The sequence below is a fragment of the Trichophyton rubrum genome (assembly GCF_000151425.1).
Source record: "Trichophyton rubrum CBS 118892 genomic scaffold supercont2.5, whole genome shotgun sequence".
Lineage (NCBI taxonomy): Eukaryota > Fungi > Ascomycota > Eurotiomycetes > Onygenales > Arthrodermataceae > Trichophyton > Trichophyton rubrum.
The window spans coordinates 1,408,049-1,431,190 of record NW_003456424.1 but is presented as its reverse complement, the minus strand read 5'-3'; the positions used below and the strand labels follow the sequence as shown (position 1 = coordinate 1,431,190).

General features: G+C 48.1%; 10 protein-coding genes across 10 annotated transcripts; 5 read left to right on the top strand and 5 right to left on the bottom strand.

The window, feature by feature from the left end:
- Nucleotides 1–2,363: 2,363 nt before the first annotated feature.
- TERG_05289 (uncharacterized protein) lies at nucleotides 2,364–3,748 on the top strand (the record flags this gene model as incomplete). Its single annotated transcript, XM_047748404.1, has 2 exons — nucleotides 2,364–2,375; nucleotides 2,495–3,748. 2 exons carry the CDS (start codon nucleotides 2,364–2,366, stop codon nucleotides 3,746–3,748), a joined length of 1,266 nt encoding a protein of 421 aa, XP_047604386.1.
- A 1,365-nt stretch (nucleotides 3,749–5,113) lies between these two features.
- Nucleotides 5,114–5,860, bottom strand: TERG_05288 (DNA 5'-adenosine monophosphate hydrolase; the record flags this gene model as incomplete). The annotated part of the gene is made up of 1 exon (XM_003234648.2): nucleotides 5,114–5,860. One exon carries the CDS (start codon nucleotides 5,858–5,860, stop codon nucleotides 5,114–5,116), a length of 747 nt encoding a protein of 248 aa, XP_003234696.2.
- Nucleotides 5,861–6,728: 868 nt separating this feature from the next.
- Nucleotides 6,729–7,839, bottom strand: TERG_05287 (uncharacterized protein; the record flags this gene model as incomplete). Its single annotated transcript, XM_003234647.1, has 2 exons — nucleotides 6,729–7,235; nucleotides 7,309–7,839. The coding sequence occupies 2 exons, from the start codon at nucleotides 7,837–7,839 to the stop codon at nucleotides 6,729–6,731; spliced, it is 1,038 nt and encodes a 345-aa protein (XP_003234695.1).
- A 382-nt stretch (nucleotides 7,840–8,221) lies between these two features.
- TERG_05286 (uncharacterized protein) lies at nucleotides 8,222–9,036 on the bottom strand (the record flags this gene model as incomplete). Its single annotated transcript, XM_003234646.1, has 4 exons — nucleotides 8,222–8,520; nucleotides 8,617–8,733; nucleotides 8,788–8,901; nucleotides 8,958–9,036. The coding sequence occupies 4 exons, from the start codon at nucleotides 9,034–9,036 to the stop codon at nucleotides 8,222–8,224; spliced, it is 609 nt and encodes a 202-aa protein (XP_003234694.1).
- Nucleotides 9,037–10,709: 1,673 nt separating this feature from the next.
- On the top strand, nucleotides 10,710–14,633 carry TERG_05285 (uncharacterized protein; the record flags this gene model as incomplete). The annotated part of the gene is made up of 6 exons (XM_047748403.1): nucleotides 10,710–10,830; nucleotides 10,920–10,964; nucleotides 11,024–11,026; nucleotides 11,095–11,184; nucleotides 11,254–11,535; nucleotides 11,603–14,633. The coding sequence occupies 6 exons, from the start codon at nucleotides 10,710–10,712 to the stop codon at nucleotides 12,766–12,768; spliced, it is 1,707 nt and encodes a 568-aa protein (XP_047604385.1). The 3' UTR covers nucleotides 12,769–14,633.
- A 457-nt stretch (nucleotides 14,634–15,090) lies between these two features.
- On the top strand, nucleotides 15,091–15,681 carry TERG_05284 (uncharacterized protein; the record flags this gene model as incomplete). Its single annotated transcript, XM_003234644.2, has 1 exon — nucleotides 15,091–15,681. The coding sequence occupies one exon, from the start codon at nucleotides 15,091–15,093 to the stop codon at nucleotides 15,679–15,681; it is 591 nt and encodes a 196-aa protein (XP_003234692.2).
- Nucleotides 15,682–16,087: 406 nt separating this feature from the next.
- Nucleotides 16,088–17,197, top strand: TERG_05283 (60S ribosomal protein L32; the record flags this gene model as incomplete). Its single annotated transcript, XM_047748402.1, has 4 exons — nucleotides 16,088–16,415; nucleotides 16,622–16,746; nucleotides 16,880–17,001; nucleotides 17,089–17,197. 4 exons carry the CDS (start codon nucleotides 16,088–16,090, stop codon nucleotides 17,195–17,197), a joined length of 684 nt encoding a protein of 227 aa, XP_047604384.1.
- Nucleotides 17,198–17,646: 449 nt separating this feature from the next.
- Nucleotides 17,647–19,265, bottom strand: TERG_05282 (pseudouridine synthase; the record flags this gene model as incomplete). Its single annotated transcript, XM_003234642.1, has 2 exons — nucleotides 17,647–18,963; nucleotides 19,029–19,265. 2 exons carry the CDS (start codon nucleotides 19,263–19,265, stop codon nucleotides 17,647–17,649), a joined length of 1,554 nt encoding a protein of 517 aa, XP_003234690.1.
- A 575-nt stretch (nucleotides 19,266–19,840) lies between these two features.
- TERG_05281 (uncharacterized protein) lies at nucleotides 19,841–20,263 on the top strand (the record flags this gene model as incomplete). The annotated part of the gene is made up of 1 exon (XM_003234641.2): nucleotides 19,841–20,263. One exon carries the CDS (start codon nucleotides 19,841–19,843, stop codon nucleotides 20,261–20,263), a length of 423 nt encoding a protein of 140 aa, XP_003234689.2.
- A 339-nt stretch (nucleotides 20,264–20,602) lies between these two features.
- On the bottom strand, nucleotides 20,603–22,708 carry TERG_05280 (uncharacterized protein; the record flags this gene model as incomplete). Its single annotated transcript, XM_047748401.1, has 6 exons — nucleotides 20,603–21,167; nucleotides 21,222–21,402; nucleotides 21,462–21,900; nucleotides 21,975–22,033; nucleotides 22,105–22,137; nucleotides 22,633–22,708. The coding sequence occupies 6 exons, from the start codon at nucleotides 22,706–22,708 to the stop codon at nucleotides 20,603–20,605; spliced, it is 1,353 nt and encodes a 450-aa protein (XP_047604383.1).
- Between the last annotated feature and the right edge of the window lie 434 nt (nucleotides 22,709–23,142).

Below are 23,142 nucleotides of genomic sequence, written 5' to 3'. Positions count from 1 at the left end.
AAAGAGGAGTCAGGAAGGTTTTTTTTTTCTTGAAGAGTAACCCGAGCGATCGAGGAACAGGGCGGTCCCATCGTTCCCTGACGTGGCCGCAGGAGAAGCAGCGCAATAGAGGGCAGCGCAGGAGAAGGAGCTGAGATAGCAATAAATAGCAATAAGCAAACCACCACCACCCCCAACCAACCAACCAACCAACGGGTGGTCAATAGTTTCATGTTTCGCCTGCTCGCCTGCCCTCCCTGCTGGTCGTTCTCGGCGATAGTTGAGATAGATCCCATGGCATCGTGGTGGCGCTGGCGATCTAGTGTGAGGAAGGTTATAAAAGTGACTGCTTCATGCGCCGGCCACTTCGCTCTGCATTCGGTCTCCGCAGGAGCAGAACTTAAGAACCTGAACCGGTCGAACGACCTTCCTCTGCCTCTTTTCGCAGCGGTTTGTCTGTCTTACTTCTCGAGGCAAACGTAGTAGAGTCGGCTAGACAGCAGAAGCGGCAGGCTAGTTATTATTATTGGCGGCAGCCAGCGGCCCAGCAGGAAGAAGCTCCAGCATGATGAAATATATAATGCATGCTTTAAATCTCTCTTTCTCTCTCTTCGGCCTTGTTTCGTTTCTTTTGCGCCTTGCGACTCCAGACCCCGTATCGACGAAGAGTCAAGGAAACATATTTCGCTAATATCCGGCGCAAACTTGCATCAATGGCCAGTCGCATGGATTGAGACGCTGCTCTGGCTGTCCTGCTTCCTACTGCGCCAGCACTGATCCACATCATTCTCCCTTCTCGCCGTCGTGTGTGGATGACCCTTATTTTCTTTTGGGGGGGAGTTGCGATACAAGCGCCCTCTGACGCTGTCCCCCATACGTTTATACATGGTCATATATATGAAGTATATATTTTTAAAAGGAAATATTAGGGATCTGATACACTGCTGGAGAAACGGCAGTTTGAGGCCTGAGCGACGGGGGGGAACGACCTCAGCGAGAGCCCGGTGGCACCACGGCTAAGCTGGTGAATGCGACAACAATAGGCTAGAGCAGGCGACTGGATGCATGTTTGTTGTAAAAAAAAAAAGTGAAACCCGCTTGGCTCTCGCAAGTTCCTACGATCGCGGGCTCGGAATATTGTGCGCTGCGATGGGGGGGAGGATCCTGTGACCGAAATGAACGGCCGCCCTGGTTGCTTCTCTGCTGGCTGTGTCAGCGCCGGCGAGGAGGAGGACCCCCCGGGGAAACAGCCCAGCGCTCCGAGGACCTTGCGATGCCGGCGTCGCTTCGACTTGATGGGCCCTTCTTCTCGTCGCATCGCCGCCGTTCAAACGGTGGGCAGGCTGTGTCGGTAGCGGCCGGGACGAAGCCGGCAGCCATCCGCACTAAAATCGGGGTCACTGACCCATCCTGACGTCAGAAGATGCCTCTGTCGGCCTGTCCCTTGCGTCTCGCAGCCTTCATCTGCCCTCCGCCGCCCTCTGCTGGCGCCCCGTCAGCCGGCCTGGCCAGCGCTGTCGCTGCGTCGACGTCGTCGTTCCTTCGTCGTTGCTTTTGCGCTTTTTGTCGCTTTGTCGTTCGCAAGAAATGAGGCAGGTCCAGGTCACGTGTGTTGGCGTCTTTTCGTGTTCCTCGACACGCGAAAAGCGGCTTCCCCACGAACTCCCCTGCAGCGGCCACTTGACGGTTTCGCAGGGCGCAAACTGGTCGCCAGGCTTGTCGCATCGCCCGCCGCAGCTCGTGGACAAAATATCTCGCTGCCCGCAGGCCAGGCGCGCGCTTAGCATGCGCAAACGCCTTCTTGCGGCTCTCGTGGGAGACGCGCCGCCGCGCGACTAATGGCATGACGTAATCTGCCAAGACTTTGGTTGCTTAGCCAGACCGCCGTCGGGCGCTAACCGCATGCGGCCTAGCTTTGTTTATTTTCTTCTCTTTCCAGCAACAAGAAAAGAAAATAAAACACCAGCAAAAGCAGGCCAGACGACGAGGAGGACGACGACGACGACGCCAGGACGAGAGACAGCAACGGGGCGGACTGCTTGCGGGACCACCAGCGGAGAGACACACACACACACACTTCGAGGACGCGGACAGCCTGCCCAGGGGATTGACTGAACAAACTCGCCCGTCTTGGTCTCTGCTTTTGCTTGCATGGCTGTGTGATCCCTTTTTCCCGCCTATCTTACCCTTGACTACTGCCTCAGCAACAGCACCCACAACAACAATAACAACAACAACAACTGAGGCCAAGTGAGAGACACTTATCAACAAACATCCTATCCACAGAAGACCGCTCTCGATATTGATACTCTGTATTCTTCTTGATGATAGCTGGACAGTAGTCACTCTTCCTGTCTATATCAGTCTCTGTCGTCGACTTCGCCATGGACGCAAAGGTATGTAGCCCCTTTAGCTGCCCGTCACCTCCCTGCTGCCTCTAGCCTCCACGCCCTCCTGCATCCGTCAGTTTATCACTTGAAGACCTTGTTTGGGCTAATTGATGCATTACAAACAGCCACAGAGACCAGCTCGCACCCTTCGCGGTCGAGTCGATGAGAACATGATTGCCTTCAACCGCGCTGGAAAGACCATCCATCACCGCAACAAGTCGTCGCCTGCCTTATCGGCCCTGGCCAACAGCAACAGCAACAGCAGCGCTACCAGCAAGGAGTCAGTCAGACGTGCTGCCTTTGGAGATGTCAGCAACACCGTCAATTCCCTTCGATCCGCCAAAGATGACTCTTCTCTCCCATCCAAGGACACTATCAAAATCACCGAGAAGCCGCTCTGTCTTGCTCGCCCAGCGCAGCGCCCCATTCACTCCATTAGTACAAAGCCGGCAGTGAATGCCATCATTAACGCCGAAGTCGGTATAAAGCCTGGCTCAGAGAAGACGCAGGCTAAAAAGATTCAGACCAAACGTGCAAACGCTGTCTTTAAAGACCCAATTCTGCAGCCGGTCGTCGAGGAACCAACCACCAAGCAGCAAAAACCACAGCAGCAGCAGCAGCAGGAAAAGGCTTCTGCCCCTCAGGTTACCGTGAATGAGGCATCGTCAAAATCTGCTGAGCCATCCAAAGAGGTCGAAAGGGACGTCAAGGGCGCGATCAATGCTCCCAAACCAGCCACTACTGAACCTGCTCCTGCTCAAGTAACCAAAACCATGCCTGCAGCTACGGCCGTTACAGAAGAATATGCAGTTAAAGAATCCGTTGTCAAGGCAACCGTCGAATCCGGACCACCAGTGCCAAATCATAATGCAAAGGATGCCGATGAGGTGACAAAGCCAAAGGTTACCAGGATATCCAGCGATGGAGCCAAAGGCTCAATGCCATCGACCAAACGACCAAGTGATATCACCATCTCGTCGCGTAAATACGACCAGTCCGAACCAGAAGAATACTGGGACGAAGAGGACGAGGACAACTATGACGAAGATGGCTATGCCACTGCTCGCTCATACCGCTCCCGTGATAATACCACTGGCGGCGCAACAATGGTACTATTCCCTAAAATGAGCCAGCAGTCCCGCCGGGAACTAGCTCTGGCAAGGCAAATCATGGAAACCTCTACCTCTGTCGAAGAGTACGATGACGAGTGGCGGGATACTACAATGGTAGCTGAATATGGTGAAGAGATCTTCCAATACCTAAGGGAACTCGAGGTATGTTATGTGCCAATGTGCCTTTTGCAACTGCTGATAATGCCAATGCTAACGCTATTGTTTTTAATAGCTCAAGCTCCTCCCAAATGCCCATTACATGGATAACCAAGCAGAGATTCAGTGGTCAATGCGCTCTGTTCTGATGGACTGGCTGGTCCAGGTCCACCACCGCTTCTCGCTTCTTCCAGAGACCCTTTTCCTCTGCGTCAACTACATAGACCGTTTCTTGTCCTGCAAGATCGTCTCGCTGGGCAAGCTCCAGCTCGTTGGCGCCACCGCTATCTTTATCGCTGCAAAGTACGAAGAGATCAACTGTCCCTCGGTACAGGAGATCGTCTACATGGTTGATAACGGATACACCGTTGACGAGATTCTCAAGGCTGAACGTTTCATGCTTAGCATGCTCCAGTTCGAGCTCGGATGGCCAGGGCCAATGAGCTTCCTCCGTCGGATTAGCAAGGCTGATGATTATGACCTGGAAACTCGTACTCTCGCAAAGTATTTTTTGGAACTCACCATCATGGACGAGCGGTTCGTAGGCACGCCACCGAGTTTCACTGCTGCCGGCGCCCACTGTCTAGCCAGACTGATGCTGAGAAAAGGGGACTGGGTATGCTCATTATTCGTCCTGACTTGGTTTATCCTGTTTTTTTATGTTTCGGTGTTTCTCATTGCTGACATGTTCCACCTAGACCCCTGCCCATGTATTCTATTCGGGATACACATTCGGCCAGCTCTACCAACTCATTGGCCTCATCCTCGAATGCTGTGAGGCTCCACAGCAGCACCATCTAGCCATATACGAGAAGTACGCAGACCGCAGGTTCAAGCGTGCCTCAATCTTCGTCGAGAACGAGATGCTCAATGGCTACCACCTCCCCGAGGTCCATGAAGGTTCCAGCCTTTGGTCCATGCTAGATCGCCGGGCCAGCTCCAAGCGGTTGTGAAGGAGGGAAGTATACCTTTTCTCATCCACCCACCCCTGCCTTCTTTCCTACTCATCACTTAGACGGTCGAGAAATCTCACGATCCTTTGACGACCACCCAAGCATGATGCGGGATCTCGGTATCTCTCACTCTTTGCTTACTTTCACTTCATTCTATTCTTGTTTCCTTGCAACCTTCTCACACTCCTTATACCCTTGTATTCGCTTCTCTTTCTTCCTTTGCTTCAAGATATGGCCGTCCAGTCCACCGATTCTTCTCATTCTTCGTCAAGGAGCCCGCGTCGCTCACTTTCTTACAAAATCTTCTTCTTTTTTGGTATGGAGCTTCGGAGTCACTGGCGCAGGCGGTTATTATCTTTTCCTTCTCTTCCCGTCCTTATTTGTTGAGTTGTTTGGCGCAGATAAGGCTTTTAATCTTTAGTTATAGGGGGTAATAGGTGCATTAATCAAAATCTTCATCTAATAATACTCCTTCCTCCACTCTCCTGCATAATTATCAAGTAATTTGGATATGCTAATATGCCTATATACGTTTCCATTCCTCGAACTCTTCCTCTAAATGTGCCTTCAGCTGAGTGAACTTATTACCAAAGTTCCGGCCACACCTCCAGCACTTCAGATCCGACTTTAAATACCCTTCTCTAGCGGGGTGTCTGCGCTTGTCGTCCTCCGCCAGCGGGAACGCATCAAGCTCGACAAAAAACGGAGTCGAAAAGCTATTATAATGCTTCCTATGCCTTAGACTATGCCCACACCTATCCACCGAAATAACATGGATATGTAGGTGATTCATAGACGGATTCGCATGTATCCCACACATTATCTCCTTACCCCAATCTCTCCCCTCCGGCAGCTCATCAGGTACCGTATCCGCATCCCCATCATCATCGGCATCAAGCGCCTCACTCCTCTTCCTATCCAAAGCCGAAACCTTCCCGAACTTCCTTCGTAGCTCTGAAGCAGCTTGTTTTTGAACCCTGGCAGCCTCCTGCCTTACACTGTCAAGGAAACTCGCATCCTCAAAGGCGACGAAGGGGTGTTGGAAGAATTTTTGGGGGTCTCGAGGCAGTATGAGTAGGTGTACGGCGGACTTGGGGTACAGGTCGTGGATCACCACGAACTCCGGCGAGTGGGATATGACGGTTGACGCGGAGAAGGACTCAGGATCTTTGATGTAGGCTCCTAGACTGTCGCGGTTTTTGAACGGTTTCAGACGAGAGGGTTTGGGCTCGGTAGGCGGCGAGGCTGCGCGCTTTTGTCTGGGGTTCATTAATTCGGCGACTTCAATAGTTCGATATCAGTTAGCTGGGTAGATCTATATTGGCCGTGAAAGTACCGTACAGGCATTTCTTTTCTGGTTATCACTGTTCTTCTTCTCATCCCTGGCATTTATAGATTCTTCTGCCATATTAATAATATGTAGATATGGGTATCTTGTGTTGATATATGCGTTCTCTGGTGGGTGTAAGTAGAGAGGTAGCTGACTAGTTGCCTGCACTCATTGCCCAGTGGCGAAAATAAACATTCTAATATCATCAGTGAAACTTGAGTTACTCCATCTTTGTGCAACGTTGAATCTTTGAGTACATTGATATCCCATTAAGGGTCCCTCCTTTTGCTCTTCTAAATGAGTCGTCTTTCTCGGCGCGAGTTCAGCAATCATCTATCCATGAAATATAGCTCATTACTGACGATGCCCGGCTGGAAAAGTAATCCAATACCCAATATCCAATAGCCGATTATTTGATCCTGACTCAACGACAGAAGTATGGCCGAAAATGCATCATCACTAGAAGAAGTCTCTAAGGCCCTTCGTAGGGAACAACAAGACAAGGCGTTCTAAAAACTCCCTGAGCTGCAGACTCTTCTGCCTACAGCCTTTCCTCCGAACAGGACAGAAACTTGGAAAAGGGTATCTTTAAATCACTTACTGTGTCGACCGGTGCTGTGTCAAGCTATGAAGTATACCGTCTGCAAGTAGCCAGCGATACCCGAAGTTATCCAAATGAACTGGAGAGACTGACCAGCAGTAATGGATCCGTTAGGTCATGAGAGTATCTCTAAAGGCATTAGCAACTTGAAAATATATCTTCCAAGGTGATCGGCCTTGCATTCAAATCTTCTATTCTACTCTGATTCTATCCAACATTAAGTTGTATATCAACGACAGGAGAGATTGGCCTTCCCGCCCGAAATAGAGCACGCACATTCTCAAAGCTTTCCCGGCCTGCTCTTCGAACAGCTGCGTCGGTCAAACCTGCAAGATGCGGCTGAATTATAACCTTATCACTGGTCTTGAAATACGGGTTGAAGTCCGGCTCTTCGTTGAAAACGTCAAGACCTGCTCTGGCTATCTTCCCGCTTTCAAGAGCTTCTATCAGACTCTTTTCATCCACGATCGGTCCGCGAGCTGTGTTGACTAGATAAGCACCGTCTTTCATCACTGCAAATTCCTTTGGTCCTATTAAACCCTTGGTCCGTTCCGTCAGTGGACAGCAGATGGAGACTGCATCAGAGGCTGCAAGCATCTCGTGCAATGAGGCGTAATATGTCACTCCATACTCAGACTCAATGTCCGCAGACAGTTGAGTTCGATTATGATATATGACCTTGAGGTTAAATGCAGCGGCCTTTTTAGCCAGATACTAGAGGGAAAAAAGCTATTGTCAGTACACAGACACTATAGTCATATATCGATGGTTAGGTGAAGTTACTTACCTTTCCAATGGTTCCAAGCCCTACGATGCCCAAGGTACATCCCGATGGATCATGAGTTGGATTCAGGTTGTTTCTCCAGGTCCCCGCTCTTGCGCTCTGTTCTGCATTCGTTGTATTTCTAAAGACTGCCAGCAATAAGAACATAGCCATGTCTGCCGTGGGCTCTGCAACAGCATCGAGGGTATTCGTGAGCCACATCCCCTGCTTTGCGATCCATTCTACAGCAAACATATTGTAGCCAGAGGTAAGACTCGCTATTATTTTACAACCCGGTACCAGCGGCGAGAGAACCTCTTCATCAAACGGATAATACGGTATGCTATTTGGCCCGATGATAAATCCGTCCACTGGACCATGTTCTTTGATGTCATCTTCCAGTCGGCTCTTTAATTGACCTCGGGGGCAGATCTCTAGTACCGATAAATCAAATTCCCGTTGGAACTCTGCGATGAAGTCTTCGCCCAGGTGTTTGGTAGTACCTAGGCTCAGCACCCTGGGCTTTTTTTGTAACCCTGTGGGTATGGAATTCATTATAACTGCTTCGAGATAATATCCTTCAGCACGAATCAAGCAACGAAACTTTCAATGTAGAGTCCATAAAGAGCAATCTGGAAATATAAATATACGGTCCAAGAATGGCTACTAGAAACACCTAACTACGCCCTAACTTAACGGGTGGCGTTTGTAAGCACCCGAAATACCGAGTAGTTATGGAAGAATACAAACTTACCTTTCGGGCGAGTGAATTCTGGTCGTAAAGCCGTTCTAAATAAAGAGTCATTGAATGTATTGGATGGGCTGTTAAACCGAGGGAAATCTCTGTTCGGTCGTTGACCGAGAAACTACAGTGCAGGACAAACAACAAAGGAACCAAATTATACAGAAAAATACCAACGTAACTATATGTTATATGTTATTTACCAGTACCTGGTTCCTCATCTCCAGGGCCTTTCAATTCTTTCAGCCTATCATCGATTAATGCGATTTCCACGTCGACACTAAGTAACTTTTCTTGTAGCATGGTTTTATACTGTTCATTTGATAGATTTCTGATTGGTATCCATCGAGAATCGGCCATCCGTTCGGCCCATGTTTTTGTCGACGTTGGTTCTGATTGGAGCCGTGCCTGACGCTCCTCAAGTTTATTGTAAGAATACTGTCCCACAAAGCCCAACATGGAACAGATAACTAGGCCAGGAAGAAAGCGTCGATCTGTTTGTTATTTTAGTTATGTTGCCAATACATGAATGTTTCAATCGTCGGAGTGATACGCATAGGTTATAACAATGACACTTGGCAAATACTCACTCATTGCCAAATTGATGGCCCCTCCTGACAGGCCACTGGACGCAACACTTGAATAAATGCGTTCTTTCGGTGTTGCATTGTCTTCGAATTGGATTCTGAGGATATTGCTCCTCAGCCCTAGCATTATCTAAGTTAACACAACGGAGGGCCAATTTCAAGAGCAACACTTACACCAGAACGAGCTGCCGAATGCAAACCAGTAGATTCCAGTGGATATTGATTTTATTATCGGGTGATGTGCTCGCAGCACTCCAGATACGCCGCCATAGAGAAGACCGCAAGTGCCTGGACGATACGCTAGGTCAATATAATTTCAACCAGGGTGATGAGTCTTTACATACCGCCTATGGCACCAGCTTGCAGGACCGGGAGCACAGGTATGGATGTGCGAGACGCGCTCGGCTCACCTTCTCTACTCATTTTGTATGCATTTTCTCAACCAGGCCATCTGCCTTTCAGTGCAGATGTAGATCCATCCACTGCATTGTGATGGTCTGCTGGGCTGATTGCCTGCCCCGACATGAGACCGGACTAACAATTATCCAGCATTCGTGAGTGGACGGTAGCCTGGCTCAATCTAGGATTCACCATCGGGTAAAAATGCATTTTCATGTTCCTTGCGATGAGCGAAGCCTTTCCTATTAGTTATATCATGCAAACTCTCAAACAGATCTGAGATAATAAGCAGGCACCTGTCTTGAGACGCAACCGTTCGCCTTACCGATTGGTTAGGGTTTCAAAGTGGTGACCCCGATTAGTAATCACGAACTTAGGCTGTGATTGGACGATACAGTATACGGTCTTCCGTTGATGCCATTCAGCACGCGGCAGGAAAGCTAGGAAAGGTGATTAATACTCAAAAAAGTACATATCAGCGCCTAACGGCTTTAGATATTCCTTTGCTGTAGGCTAAATAAGTAAGTTGAGTAAGCTTGATCCTCAAAATGCTCGGACTCATGTGAATATTTACTGAAGAAAGTAGCAATAAATCTCGTCTTTGTCTCCTTCAATTATCGAGACCAACCTGATGCCAAGCGGGAGCGCTGGGAACGAAGGTGGAGATAAGGTTTTGCTGGTATGGGCCGAGCGCCGATCAGATAAGATAAGACGAGATCTTTCTATCGAACCGATGGGGTCAACGTGTCGACAACGAGCAAGACGGTGGCTTGACACTGACCACTTCGGCCTGTACTTTGGTATCCGATGTAGATGGCTATATGCTATTGGGGTTGTGTATCTACTATACCACTGACAAGCGCTTCTTTGGACTGGCATGAGGTTCTTTACTACTTCTAGAGAAACACATTTGGACAGCAATCTTGATAAACAGGCGCAGAAAGGATTGTTTATTTTAACAGGGCTGTACGTCTCTAACATATCAGTCACGTTAGAAGATGACGGCATTGACTGGCTTCTAACCCAAGCCTGCAGCCAACTTTTCAACATATATCCATTACTGACCCGAGAATATACCTATATCCGTATCAACATTCTCATCCTATAGTATAGACATATTGTGATTTTCAGGTACTCGTCACTTATCGCAGCCATACCAGTAAGCGTGATACTGCGTTCTACAAACTGCCAGATATCACCGATTGCATAGCATATACTAGTTATCCAATGAATACCTATAGCAGCAACACCATCCACGCCATGCATCTGTTTATTATTACTTTCCTTTCCTCCTTACTGTTCGTCGTCTTGCCGTCTTTTCCTCCTCGTCGACCTCGCTGCCCTAGATGCCATGATTACCTAAGCGTTATGCCTTTTAAGCCCTCTGATTGGCCAGCTGCCCTCACGCACGCTGACTTTTTTTCTTTCCTTCTTTTAGCGTCATCGCCAAAATTTATCATTTTAACTAAAAAAGACACTCTTCCGCTCTCTTCTTTGACCTGCATAAGACACCACACACCACATACACAACCTCTCGAAAGATAAGCTACTTCTTGCCGGTGCCTTGGGACCCGTTTACCTATAGGCTTTTCTCTTAGGTTATTTACGCGCATCGCCTTTGCGCGTCCTGTCTTAATCGCAATCATGGGTTGGTTCACCTTTTTGTCCTGTTCCACACTCCACAAAAAACTGCCACCATGAACCAGGCTCAAGGAGTGCACATCCGAAGGGAAGTCAAGTCGCTAACTACGACATGTCTAGCTTCTGCAAAGTCGAAAGCCCAGAAGATGTCCATTGGGACTTTTCTGGCGGATGAGAGTGAGTTTGAGCCGTCCTGGGGGTTTTTGGAGAGGAGGGGGCGTTGGAGGGATGTGGGAAGCCTAGTTGCTAACGGCCATGATAACTAGCCTACGGCTCCTGGGCCGATGAGATGGAAGATAATCCTATTCCATGTAAGTGCTTTCTATCCGTGTGTGTTACGATCATCGCTGACTATTTCCTGTCGACGCAGCCGGTGAGTTAATCTCGCTTCGAAATCCCGAGTCTACCGCCTCCTAATATAATAACATCTATGCACATCAGTCTCCTCCTACGCACCCAGATCTGGCTATGGCGGAGACCGTGAACGTAGCACGTTTGGAACTTCCGGCGGATATGCCCAGGAGCATCACGGTAAGAAAACAACAGCCTCCTTTGATAATCGCATGCTCTGCTGACAGAGTCTTTCCTCTGATAAAAAAGACCGTGTCTACTCCATGAGAGAAGAACTACCTATGCCCACCCAGCCACCATATACCGCTCACATTGGTAACCTTTCCTTCGATGCCACCCAGGCCGATATCCAGGAGCTCTTCGCTGAGTGTGAGGTTACCAGTGTTCGTATTGTGGAGGATAAACTTACTGGATCCCCAAAAGGCTTTGGCTATGTTGAATTTGCCTCAGTTGACGGCCTCAAGAAGGCACTCACATTCCAGGGTACCTCCCTTCAAGGGAGAAATATCCGAGTGAGCATTGCAGAACCTCGTATGTAACTTTTTTTCCGTTAATTTCCGATAAACAAATCAACTGTGGTGACTAACCGTTTGTACAGCCAAGGACCGACATGATGGAAGAGACCTTAGCGACTGGACCCGAAAGGGCCCACTGCCTGACCTTCCGGGTCAGAGACGCGTATCAGATCGCCCAGGTTTCGGTGGCGCCCGCAATTTCGACCCTGCTTCTGACGCTGCAAATGAGCGCCCTGGCCGACGTGCCTATGAAGCCGCCAACGACGGTAGATCGCGTGATTTTTCCAACTGGGAGAGAAAGGGACCTCTTTCTCCTAGCCTGCAAAGCGCTCCCTCCAGGGAGGGTCGTCCCCACAGCAAAGATGGCCCTCAATTCCGCAGAGCCTCCCCAGCATGGGGTGAAGGCCGCTCCCAAGATGGCTCTCGACCACCCCGCCGAGAATTTACCGAGCGTCCTGTACCTGAAAGGGCTCCAACTGCGCCCGAGCTTGATAATCAATGGAGAGCTAGGATGCGGCCGGATGCTCCCGCTCAACCGGAAACCCCTGTTGAGCCTGTAACTCCAACTGCCGCCGCCACAGCTCCTGTTCCTGGAGCAAGACCAAGACTTAACTTGCAGAAGAGGACAATTCCTGAGTCTGAGGCTGCTGCGCCCTCCCCAGCCGTTGCCGAAGCTCAGTCCAGTATCTTTGGAGGCGCAAAGCCCATTGATACTGCTTCTCGTGAACAGGAAGTAGCTGAGAAGCGAGAGCTGGCCTTGCAACAGAAGAAAGAGGCTGATGAGAAAGCTAAGGCCGAACGCCTAGAGAAGCAAAAAGCAGAGAAGGCTGCAAAGGAGGAGGCCGAGAAAGCAGAAGCCAATGGAACCAAGGAAGATACCACAGAAGGAAAGCCTGTTGAAATTCTAAAACGTGAAGAAGGCGAGGAGAAAGCCGCTGATGATAGTGAAAAGGCAGCCGCTCCTACCCAGAAGACTGAAGCTGGTCAAGACAAGGGCCGCCCACCGCTACAAAGCCGGACAAGCAGCGGCTGGCGAAACGGTGGTGGCCGTGGCCGTGGTGGACCACCTCACAGCCGCGGAGGATCTCGCAGCACCTCCCAGCGTGGCCCTCCTGTTCAAGGTACTCCATCAGAGACTGCAACTCCAGCCTCTCCTGCTACACCTGATGAAGACGGATGGAGCACCGTCAGCGCAAAGCAGAAGAATCCCCGTCGTGGAAACTATAACCGTGGTGCCCAGGCCTCTTAAGCATCAACAATTTGATACCCAATATCAGAGGAAGGTTACACCGGAGGACCTGCAGACAAAGTCACCGCAATATGCTGGACGTTCACCAATCTAACTTTGGATGTCAACCTACTCGCAGAGTCGCTTCTATACCCCTGTTATACAGTGCTCTTCCGCCATGTCCTTGCCTTCTCGTAATAACGACCAGATAAGCGATGTCTTTCAACGTTTCCGAAAATGACGATGCGGTTTTTCCCTTCTTTACAGTAACGGACTTTATTCGACATCCTTTCTTCATTCAATTCTCTCTTCCCTTTAACTACCCCTTGAGTTTTGTCTTCTTGTCCCTTTTTTTTGGCTACTGCGATATGAAGGAAGAGTAGGAATCGATCTACCTTACAGACCGTACCCGGTCTTCTTGCAGCATATCTTCCTAGCCTCCTTTATACCTTTTTTTTCCACGGGAAATTTGAAACTTTTTCCTTTTCATGTCATGTCATGTCACTTTACCAAAAACGCCAAACGATTCCTTGTCTCCTTCCTGTTATTTTCGACCTTTCTTTTCATCTGCATGACTTTCTACTATTGAGTGATTTATCTAGCGTTTTGATTGAGACTGACTCGAAAAAGGCTGCTGGGTTTCCTTCATCATTGCTCTCCATGTACTCTTACGATGTACATGACGCTTTTTCTTCCGGAAGACCTGGTTGTTTTGATGATTTTTATTTTTGCGCAGCTTCGCTGGTGTCACTTTTACACTGGTGTTTGGGGGATCAATACTACAGCATCGGCATCAAACGAGTGTCTTTTAGCTATGATATCTCCTTCGACTGCCATATCCCTGGCCGGACATAGCTGGTACTAGGGATCTTTCTTTCGTTTCCTCGGAAAGACGAATATGTTCCTGCTTTGAGGGTTTCCGTTATCCGGCTTCCATCTGGCATCCGCTCTCGCCTTTGGTAAGGCTGTCTGCCTCGTTCAAGCGAAAAATATGACATTCGTCATTTATCTCCCACTGGAATGCCGCCCTTGTTGCACAATATCTCTTTACCGTCGAGACCAGCTGCGTTTTCTCCCCTAGTCTAAGATTTGCGCATATATGTAACTGACGGTCTTTTCTTACGAGTCTGATCAGCTTTTGCTCCCCTTTATTATACATTTCTTTTCCCCTTCTCTAAAGCTAGCTGTATTTCCTATTGGAATCCATCTCTTCCTCCTTTTTCTTCCCTTCCAATCTGCTACAGTGTGTCTCGTCTGGAGAAGGAAAAGCGTTTCCATAGTTTGCAAGCAGGATAGAGGAGTTTGGTCATAATTTACTTCCATAACTATTGTACAAGCTGCCGAGGGACATTTCTAGGCTCTGCTACTCACAAAGCACCCGGATAATGTTTCTTCGGTGTTCGGTTCTATTGAAGCTTGATATGAATAAAGGTACATATCTTTGTAACTCTCCACCAGCCCCCTGATTCGCCATAGGGAACGGACGAGGCGAAGTTGTTACATCTTGCACGGCAAGCAGCATCGTTTCACCTAGCGAACACCAGGTCCAAGAACCGAAAAATCTTCTCTTTCACGATTCTCTTTCATCTGAACAAATCCATTGTTCTTCAAGCTCAGAGTTAGCGGAAAGTGAAAGGAGAACCAGTTGTGGTGGCTTCGGGTTTGTCGAAACTTTTGACCTGCATACTGTGGCTTTTTTAGCCTCCTCTCAGCCTTCGTTTCAAAAGGCCGAAAGGAAGTTCAGTGCCTGCTGATCCATCTTGCGGTCGACTTGTCAATCTTCCCCAGACGCATATCAAATACCTACAATACTTGCTTTGCTTTTCCTATACAGAAGTGCCCGCCTGCCGTTCTGCATCCCTGCCGATTCCCGCGACCAAACTGCCCCGACCCTTGCAGCTGCAGGACTGGCTAGCATGAGGTAGTGGGCGGCTATGCGACTCCTCTACCATCGCCAACAGCACACGGATGACTCTGGAGATTCGAGACTTTGAGGACGAAAAAAGCATATGTCTACGGCAGCAGTTTCACCCACACATATTGGGCCGCCGTACTCCCTGGACGCAGCCGCTGCAGGAGCCGGCGGCTACAGTGATGCGCAGGGCCTATCAAATACCGGTTGCCCGAGATGTGGGTTTGAGGGCGCATATAGACAGCTGCAGGAGAGGAGCATAGCCCAGCAGAGGCGGATAGAGGAGCTGGAGGCGCAGACCAGGCTGCTGACCGAGAAAGCTGCTCTCTCTGGTATGTTTACGACTTCATGCGGAGTACAACGCTACGAAGGAGGCTGACCACCCAAATCTTCTACTTCTAGCCGAGAAACTAGCTGACTATGAGGATGGAATGAGCAGTCAGTCGCAAAGCTCACAATCTAAACCCGTGAGTGCACCGGAGTTCCGGAAGCTGGATCAGCAACCGCCACGACAGCAGTCGCCTTCTCCTCCCCGGCAACAAACTAGACTTGCAACACTTGCTTCATACTTCCCCTATGGCAGACGAACAAGTAGTAACGCCAGCGCTACCCAGTCTCGTCAATCAGTGTCCTCAAGCCAACTCCCACAATCCTCTTCGTCTTCTTCTCCCCCATCTACAAGAGCAGGCAAAAACGGAGAACACTCGACCATGAACCCACTTAACAATGGCCTGCCACAACCAACCAGTTTCCTGCAGGGCGCGCTGAACCGCGAACAGGCTCTTCGGAAGGAGGCAGAGTCGCGTCTCACGCAAGCAAATACCGAACTCGAAGAGCTGAGCGCCGAGCTATTCATGCGAGCAAATGAGATGGTAGCAAACGAGCGGAGGGAGAGAGCAAAGCTCGAGGAGCGTGTCCAGGTGCTTGAAAAGCGGGACAAGGAGAAAAGGACGAGGCTTGAGCGGTTGGAGAAAGCGGTCGAGCGGGTTGAAAGAGTCAAGGGTTTGATAGGTAACCCATAGCTCCGGCCCGTACATTATTTCCTTCTGCTCATAACCTTTACTTTCCCCTGCGTTATACCCCACTATGGCGTCTGTGATGATTTGTACTGCTTTTTATATGATGGTTTGCGATATGTTAGTAGTCTCACTGCCTTCTCACCCGAAACATCACTCGGGTGCTTTTGCTGCATTTTCATGGTTCAAGAGTGCTCAGGAGTCTGGTTATTCTGGAGTTCTATCTCAGTCCTCGGCTGGCAATCAATTTATCAATATAATATTCCCACTGCCGCATATCGTATGATAGTAATCCCTTCGATAAGCAAGAAAGATGCGGCTCTTCTCGTCGGCGTCTGTTGTTGTTTTTGTTGTCATCTGCCAGATTACGTCATAATTATGTCATACATTACGTGACCATTATTATTCAGCAATGGAAGATAGGGCTATTAGTCATCAACCCTCTCCTCGCTTAGAAACACTTGCGCTAGTCCACAACGGGAAGTGCGATTCGTTGGAAAAGCGACTGCGGGCAAATCTCAAGATTTCTCTTCCTTTTTTTCGACGACGACATCAACGAAGAACAATCACCCAACGAGTAGCTTCGGGACGCCGTAACATCAGCCAAGGTACGTTTGCCCTCGACACTGGCGTCACAGACATCGATGCTGAGTCCTCTCTGCTGGGTTTAATTGAGCTAACCTGTGTTCATGTTCATCAGATGGTCGCCGCAAAGAAGCATGTCCCGATTGTGAAGAAGCGTACGTCTACCTCGAACATTCCTCCCTCCAAATAACTTAGCCGCCGATTCGAATTATGTGCACCCGGAAGTATAACCAGTTATTTCTGGGTCATTCGCGCTTGTGCTGCCTCATGGAAGGCAATTGGATACTTCGTTATCGGATGGAGAAGATATAAAGAAATGGTTGAAGATGATAAGCTGATTGAATTTGTTGTTGGGATATAGACAAGAAGCGCTTCAACAGACATCAGTCTGATACCTATATGCGTGTTGACCCCTCATGGCGCAAACCAAAGGGTATTGACAACCGTGTCCGCCGACGCTTTTCCGGCCAGGCTGCTATGCCAAAAGTACGTTCTATTCCTACCACGCGGCGCCCTTGGGAATGAATAGCACTCGTCAGATGATCAAGTTCCCCATTGGCGACGCAAATTAGAATTACAGATTGAATGGAATGTACTGATGCAAGGTCAACTTCAATAGATTGGATACGGCAGCAACAAGAAGACCCGCCATATGATCCCATCAGGGCACAAAGTCTTCCTTGTCCAGAACCCTAAGGATGTTGAGCTATTGTTGATGCACAACCGCACATACGCTGCTGAGTACGTTTCCCCGTATTCATTTCGATTAAAGCAGAGATTATAATCTCTATTTCTTCGATCATATCTAATTACTTTCTCGCCAATTAGGATCGGTCACGCTGTTTCTTCCGCCAAGCGAGTCGATATCATTGCTAAGGCCAAGGCTCTCGGTGTCAAGGTCACGAACGCTAAGGGCAGACTAACGACCGAATCGTAAAACGCTTTCCCTGTTTGTTCGTTTGTTTGCTGGGCGGTTGAGGAGAACTGGGTGTTGTCATGAATCACTTAATCTTCGTCCTTGTTCTACTCTACGAAACACAGTTTTTCCTACCAGGGTTGGGTTAGATGAATTTTTAAAAAAATGAATAAATTACCCGATTCTCACTCAAATGATCCTGCGAACAGTTGATCATGTCCACATTACACTCAACTACATACCCATCAGCAATGACTTCCAAAAGGTGTGACTAGACTTCCCTATGAAGCAATGAAGCATACCTCAGATGCACAAGTTTCATGATATTACGATATAATTATCATAACTGCTCACCAATGAATATGTAAATTTCGAATTCCGTACTCGACGTAGTTTCGCGCCGTTTAAAACCGTGGTCTATATGTGCAAGAATTTATATTCTATATACGAAAATCTATAGCATCAAATACTTAGCCGCTAGACACAACGGGTTCCGCTTTCATATTCTCTTCCTTTAACTTCGTCAAGTTGATAGTACCCAGCCCTTCTACCAAAGCCGTTTCATCGTCTTCCATCATGCCTTTCCCAATGACAACTGCACCATCTAGGTCTTCGGTCCACTCCGGTGCCTCCGTTGGCCCCTCGGCACCTTCAGGTGGCATGGCCCATTCAGGCATCTGGCTCTTATATTTCCATTTACCGGCATTATCAGCATATGCAACAGCATGAAGGAATATACCCATCTCATGTACACCCGGATCAGAGTACAGTTCAGTGCCGCATATTTCACAGTTCTCTCCGTTCATTTTTTCACATTTCCTCCTAAGATAGTCATTTATCATAACATCGTGCTCGCGCGCAAGAAGTTCATTAACGACATTTGGGTCACCACCTAGGGTAACACGCTCTGGGGGTGGAGTCTGGAATGTTTGGTAGCAGAGGGAATCTGCCGGCTCAGTTTTGCCCATGCGTGAAAGGCGATCAATGATTTCAGCATCGTTTTCACCTGTGCTTTCAGATTTGCCTAAATTGGTACCAAAGACGCGGCGGTTTGAATATATTGGGTCATTTGTGATTGGGTGACCGAGAAATTGAAGATGAACTCGAATTTGATGGGTTCGTCCTGTGAGCGGGAGACAGTGAACAATACTGTATCCTTCATCAACATCAGCAGGCAACGGCGGTGGTGTGGATGCTCTAGAATCAGGGCCCTGTGAGCTAGTGGCTTCCCCATTCTTATCTTCTTTTTCTACAGGGGGATAGTATGCAATCCGGCGGAACTTCGTTTGAGCATCCTTTCCTGTAGCTCTAACTCGATTTAAACCAAGTATAGGGCTGACTTTCAGCATCGGCTGGTCGCAAAGAACAACCCCGTCTGGGAAATAGCCCTTTACACGCGCGATGTATTCCTTTCGAAGAGTTCGTGATCGTAACGATTTCGCCATTTGTTCCGCAGCCTTGGGGTGTTTTCCAAGAAACATAATGCCAGAGGTAAGCCTATCGAGCCTATTGCATGGATACGGAATCCAGCCGAGCCCACGCTCCGATCTCATTATCTCGATTATTGAATTGTAGTTGTATCTCCCAGCAGGATGGACTGGTATACCCGCAGGCTTGTCGATAACAATAATATCTTCGTCCTCGTGAATAATCTTGATCGGACGGCTAGTCACGGGCGGTTCGTGTCTATGTAATGTATGCGAGATGACCTGACCGTTGTTTATTATGCTGTCGGCCGTAGCAACTTTGCCGTCAATAGTGATTCGTCCACCATCGATGGCAGCTTTCTGTAAATAATGAAAGTCAGTTTCAGATCAAACTATTAAAATGATATAAGTAGGGAAAGACAAACATAGTATCCATTTGGCCTGTCTCTGAACTCCGTAGAATAGATATCCAGCAGGTTCTTCCCCCTCCACCTCTCTTTGCAGTAGGTATTGTAGGTGTAATAGTACGGGGCCACACGACGTAGCCCTTTTTCAATGTAATAGGGCCGCGGCCAAGGGTCGCATGGCGTAACACAAACTTCAGGAGGTTCTTTGAAAACCTCAGGCTCTGGCTTCGGTTCTTCATAGGTTGTGAAAGCCATGGTTGGAGGGGATTGGAAGCCTCGCCGTGCCAGGTAGGCAAGGGCACGCGATGAGAGCGCCAGAAGTGAAGTTGAGCAACAAAAAGCTAAAATACCAGAAATAGAGAAGGAACGCACAAAATGATCAACTTCTTGCTTTTAACTGAATGCGCAATTCAATTTTGATATCTTTTTCGACACCCTCCAAAACTTTCAATGCCTCAAATCTTTATTTCGATCATGTGATATAAGTTTATATCGAAATAAGGTTTAGGTTAATATTAGTAACTGTTCTTATCTGATAAGAAAGAAAGAGCCTCGGCTCAACTTTATTGTGACTTGCATTTTGATTATTTCTCAACATTAATCAAAGAGTGCTCCATAATCCATGTTGAATTTATCATTTAGAGAAAAGGAAACTATAAAAGCAAACGCAGAGAGGATCAGGCAATATGAAAAATGACATTGCCAGCAAGAAAGGTAGAACGAGGAAGGATTACGCATACCACCTGGAGTACCGTACACGATGGTAGGTATTCTCGTTGCATAATAGCTACTGAACACAACTGATTGACAACAAAAGGTCCGATAACGACATGTATTCGCATCTCAACAACAGCATATATGCATTCCTCTTTGACTCTATTATAAATTCATATCTGATATCCTACTGTGGGCTCAATCCATTCACATCCAACTCAACTTCAGGAAACTCGGCTACCGAACCAGCACAGATTGGTCTCGTCGTATCATCATACTGTGACTACTTTGCCTCCGTTGCTTTCCCGGATGTACTTGATTTAGGACTCTGTGTTATTAAGCTGGGAAAATCTAGCGTGATGTATGAGGTTGGAGTTTTTAAACGGGGTGAAGAAGCTGTGAAGGTTGTCGGCGGATTCACCCATGTGTTTGTTCAGAAAAAGGACATGAAACCTACCTCGGCTGGTATGAATGCAGCAATTCGCAAGGGGCTGGAGAGGTTACTAGTTGAAGGAAAAAGTGAAATTGCAAAGTTGTAGGATGTATCATTGTAAAAATCCCGGTTCCATTCTCTATTCTTTTAGCCATGCATGCAAATGATTCTGTGCCGGCGGAATCAATCAACGAAGCACTCCCACCAGGCTCTAAGATGCAGAGGAGAGAGGAAGAATGAAACCAATTATTCTTTTCTTATCCCAAACGCCTAAAAGCCTGATCTCCGATAACAAGTCGTGTCTTTGTCTAGCAAGTCATCAAGGTGAAGTCATGAGAGCCAAAACGGTAAGTAGTGGCTTAAACAAAAAAGGAAATATAACAAGCAGAGAACAGGAGGATAAAACAATGATGTCCACCCAGTAATGATAAGGTGATTCTCGGAACTATTGGGTAGCGCACTGAGCACCTCCCTCACCGTCATCATCATCTTCATCAACCCAGGAACTACCTCCCTGGTTATCATTTTCGCCCATGCTATCTAGGCTGGCTTTGGAGTCAAATTCTACCTCATCGACAGTATCAGCTTCGATGGCGGGTGCCTTGTTCGCTGGAAGCAACTCTCGGAGTTGACTCAAGGTTGCTGGGTTCGAGGCCCAGCCATCTTCAGGGAATTTGATCTCAACGATCAGATAGAGATCACCTCGCGCATCGCCACGCTTTAATGGCATGCCCTCACCGGCAACTTTGAGGACTTGGCCTGGGCGGAGGACGTCGCCAGGTTTTTGGGGATGCTTAATTTCGATTCCTCTTCCATCAAGGTGTTTCAAAACAACACGGGAAAATCCGCAGAGCGCCTCGGCAAGGGTAACTTCTATAGTGGCAGATAGGTCGGCACCATCACGCTTGAAAGTCTTATGCTCAGCCTGATCCAAGTGAAAGACAATATCACCGGGTTCGACATCAGGCTGCTGGTCACCTTCTCCTTCGAGGACGATCTTCTCACCCTCCCTATATGCACTATTAGTTAGGAAAATCAAGGCAGAGTGTGCATTATATCAATACCTTGCACCTCGGGGGATGTAAATCTCGAGAATCTTCTTTTCTTCGGTGACCTTCGTTCCTTTACATCTCTTGCACTTGTCCTTTGGCTGGAAGAAAGAACCAACTCCATCACAAGTGGCGCATTTCATCATAGACTGAGTGACCAGACCTGGTCCAATCTGTACCAAGGTCTCCTTTTGTCCTGTTCAGTATAATTAGTGACATATATTTAAAGTTGACACAACCAAAATAATGCCTTACCTTGGCCTCCGCAAGTGGAACACTTCTTTGCAGTAGCTTTTTCCTTACCACCTTTCCCTTTACACAAAGTGCAAATGACGTTTTTTGTACTGGCAAATTTCACCGTCCTGCCCTTGTAAAGATCTTCTAGACTCACGGTATATTGCTGTTCCTCGTTGGGTCCCTTCCGGCGTCTTCCTGATCCAGTAAAGCCAGGCATACTTGCACCTCCCATATTCATACCAAACATGGAGGCTAGTATATCATCGAGATCAGGTCCTCCACCCATGCCACCTGGTCTACCAGAACCATCGAACGCCGACATTCCGTGAGTATCGTACAGCTCTCTCTTCTCTTCGTCATAAAGAATCTCGTATGCCTGGCTGACAGCCTTGAATTTTATTTCTGACTCCTTTCGCTCATCTTCCTGGACTTTGTCTGGGTGATACTGGAGAGCTAGCTATTTGAGAGTTTCGCCCTGGTCAGCAAATGGTCCATAAAGTGTCACCGTATCTAGTAGCAGCCATCTCATACCTTTCTGTAAGCTTTTCGAATCTCTTCCTTCGATGCGGATCTGTCAAGGTTCAAAACCTCTGTTTTACCGATATCAGTATCGTCCCGTTATCACCTTCAGTCAATGGCTTCCCCGGGAAGATAGATATACCATATAGATCAACCTCTGCTGCGGCGGAATTCACTGATTTTTCCAAATTAATATCACTGTCTGATGTATTCGGAAGATTCCTCCAGATATTCCCATGACAATTGCCTGTTGGTACTTACTCTCTGCTCAACCGTCTCCGGCTCTCACAACTTTAGGACGAGACGAATAATGTCTCCGCCGACTCAACGAGCAAAGAACAATTATTGAACGGTCCGTCCCAGTAGCCACAGCCTCCAGCGACAATATTATCTTGGTATCTTCAAGATCGCAAGAAGTATGAAAATTTATAATTCCGGCTGTTTGATTTGGTAGAGGAAAAGTTCTAAATTTTTTTTTATTTTTAGCGGCGGGAGGAAAAGCCATTAAAGTAATTTTCTTACTTTGACAGCAACGGGAGTGAAGCAAGAAGAAAAAGAACATCATTCAGCTGCAGTATCTTGTCTTTGGATGCTGAATGCAAGAAGTGAGTCTGTCTTCTGGCCCTTCACTTGCTGGGCTTGATGATGAATAGCTAAACTGGCTGTCCACCATGAAAGCGCTTATGTTGCTGCGTCGCGCGCTCTTCGCTAGAGCCTCCTGGGTCTGCCGGAGCTGCCAGTCGCATTTCTCGACCACGGCCAGTCTGTCGCATAAAAGAACTAGGAATACTCTACCTGACACACCGGCTCGAACTCGATTTGCACCTTCACCGACGGGATACCTTCACCTTGGATCGCTCAGAACGGCGTTATTCAACTACCTGCTCGCAAAACGCACCGGGGGCCAGTTTCTTCTTCGCATTGAAGATACGGACCAGGTATGATGATATTGGTTCCGAGGAGCCTAGCTATAGGGGAATTGCAAGAATTCCAGGGATAATCACTGACGGTCGAAGAAAAGGACAATTCCTGGAGCCGAGCAGCGGCTTTACGATGATCTACGATGGGCTGGCATACACTGGGACGAAGGTAAGACCGAGCTTCGATATGAAACACGAATGTGGGAGAGAGAACGCTGTTCTGATATTCAATGGCTTTAGGTCCAGTAGTTGGTGGTCCC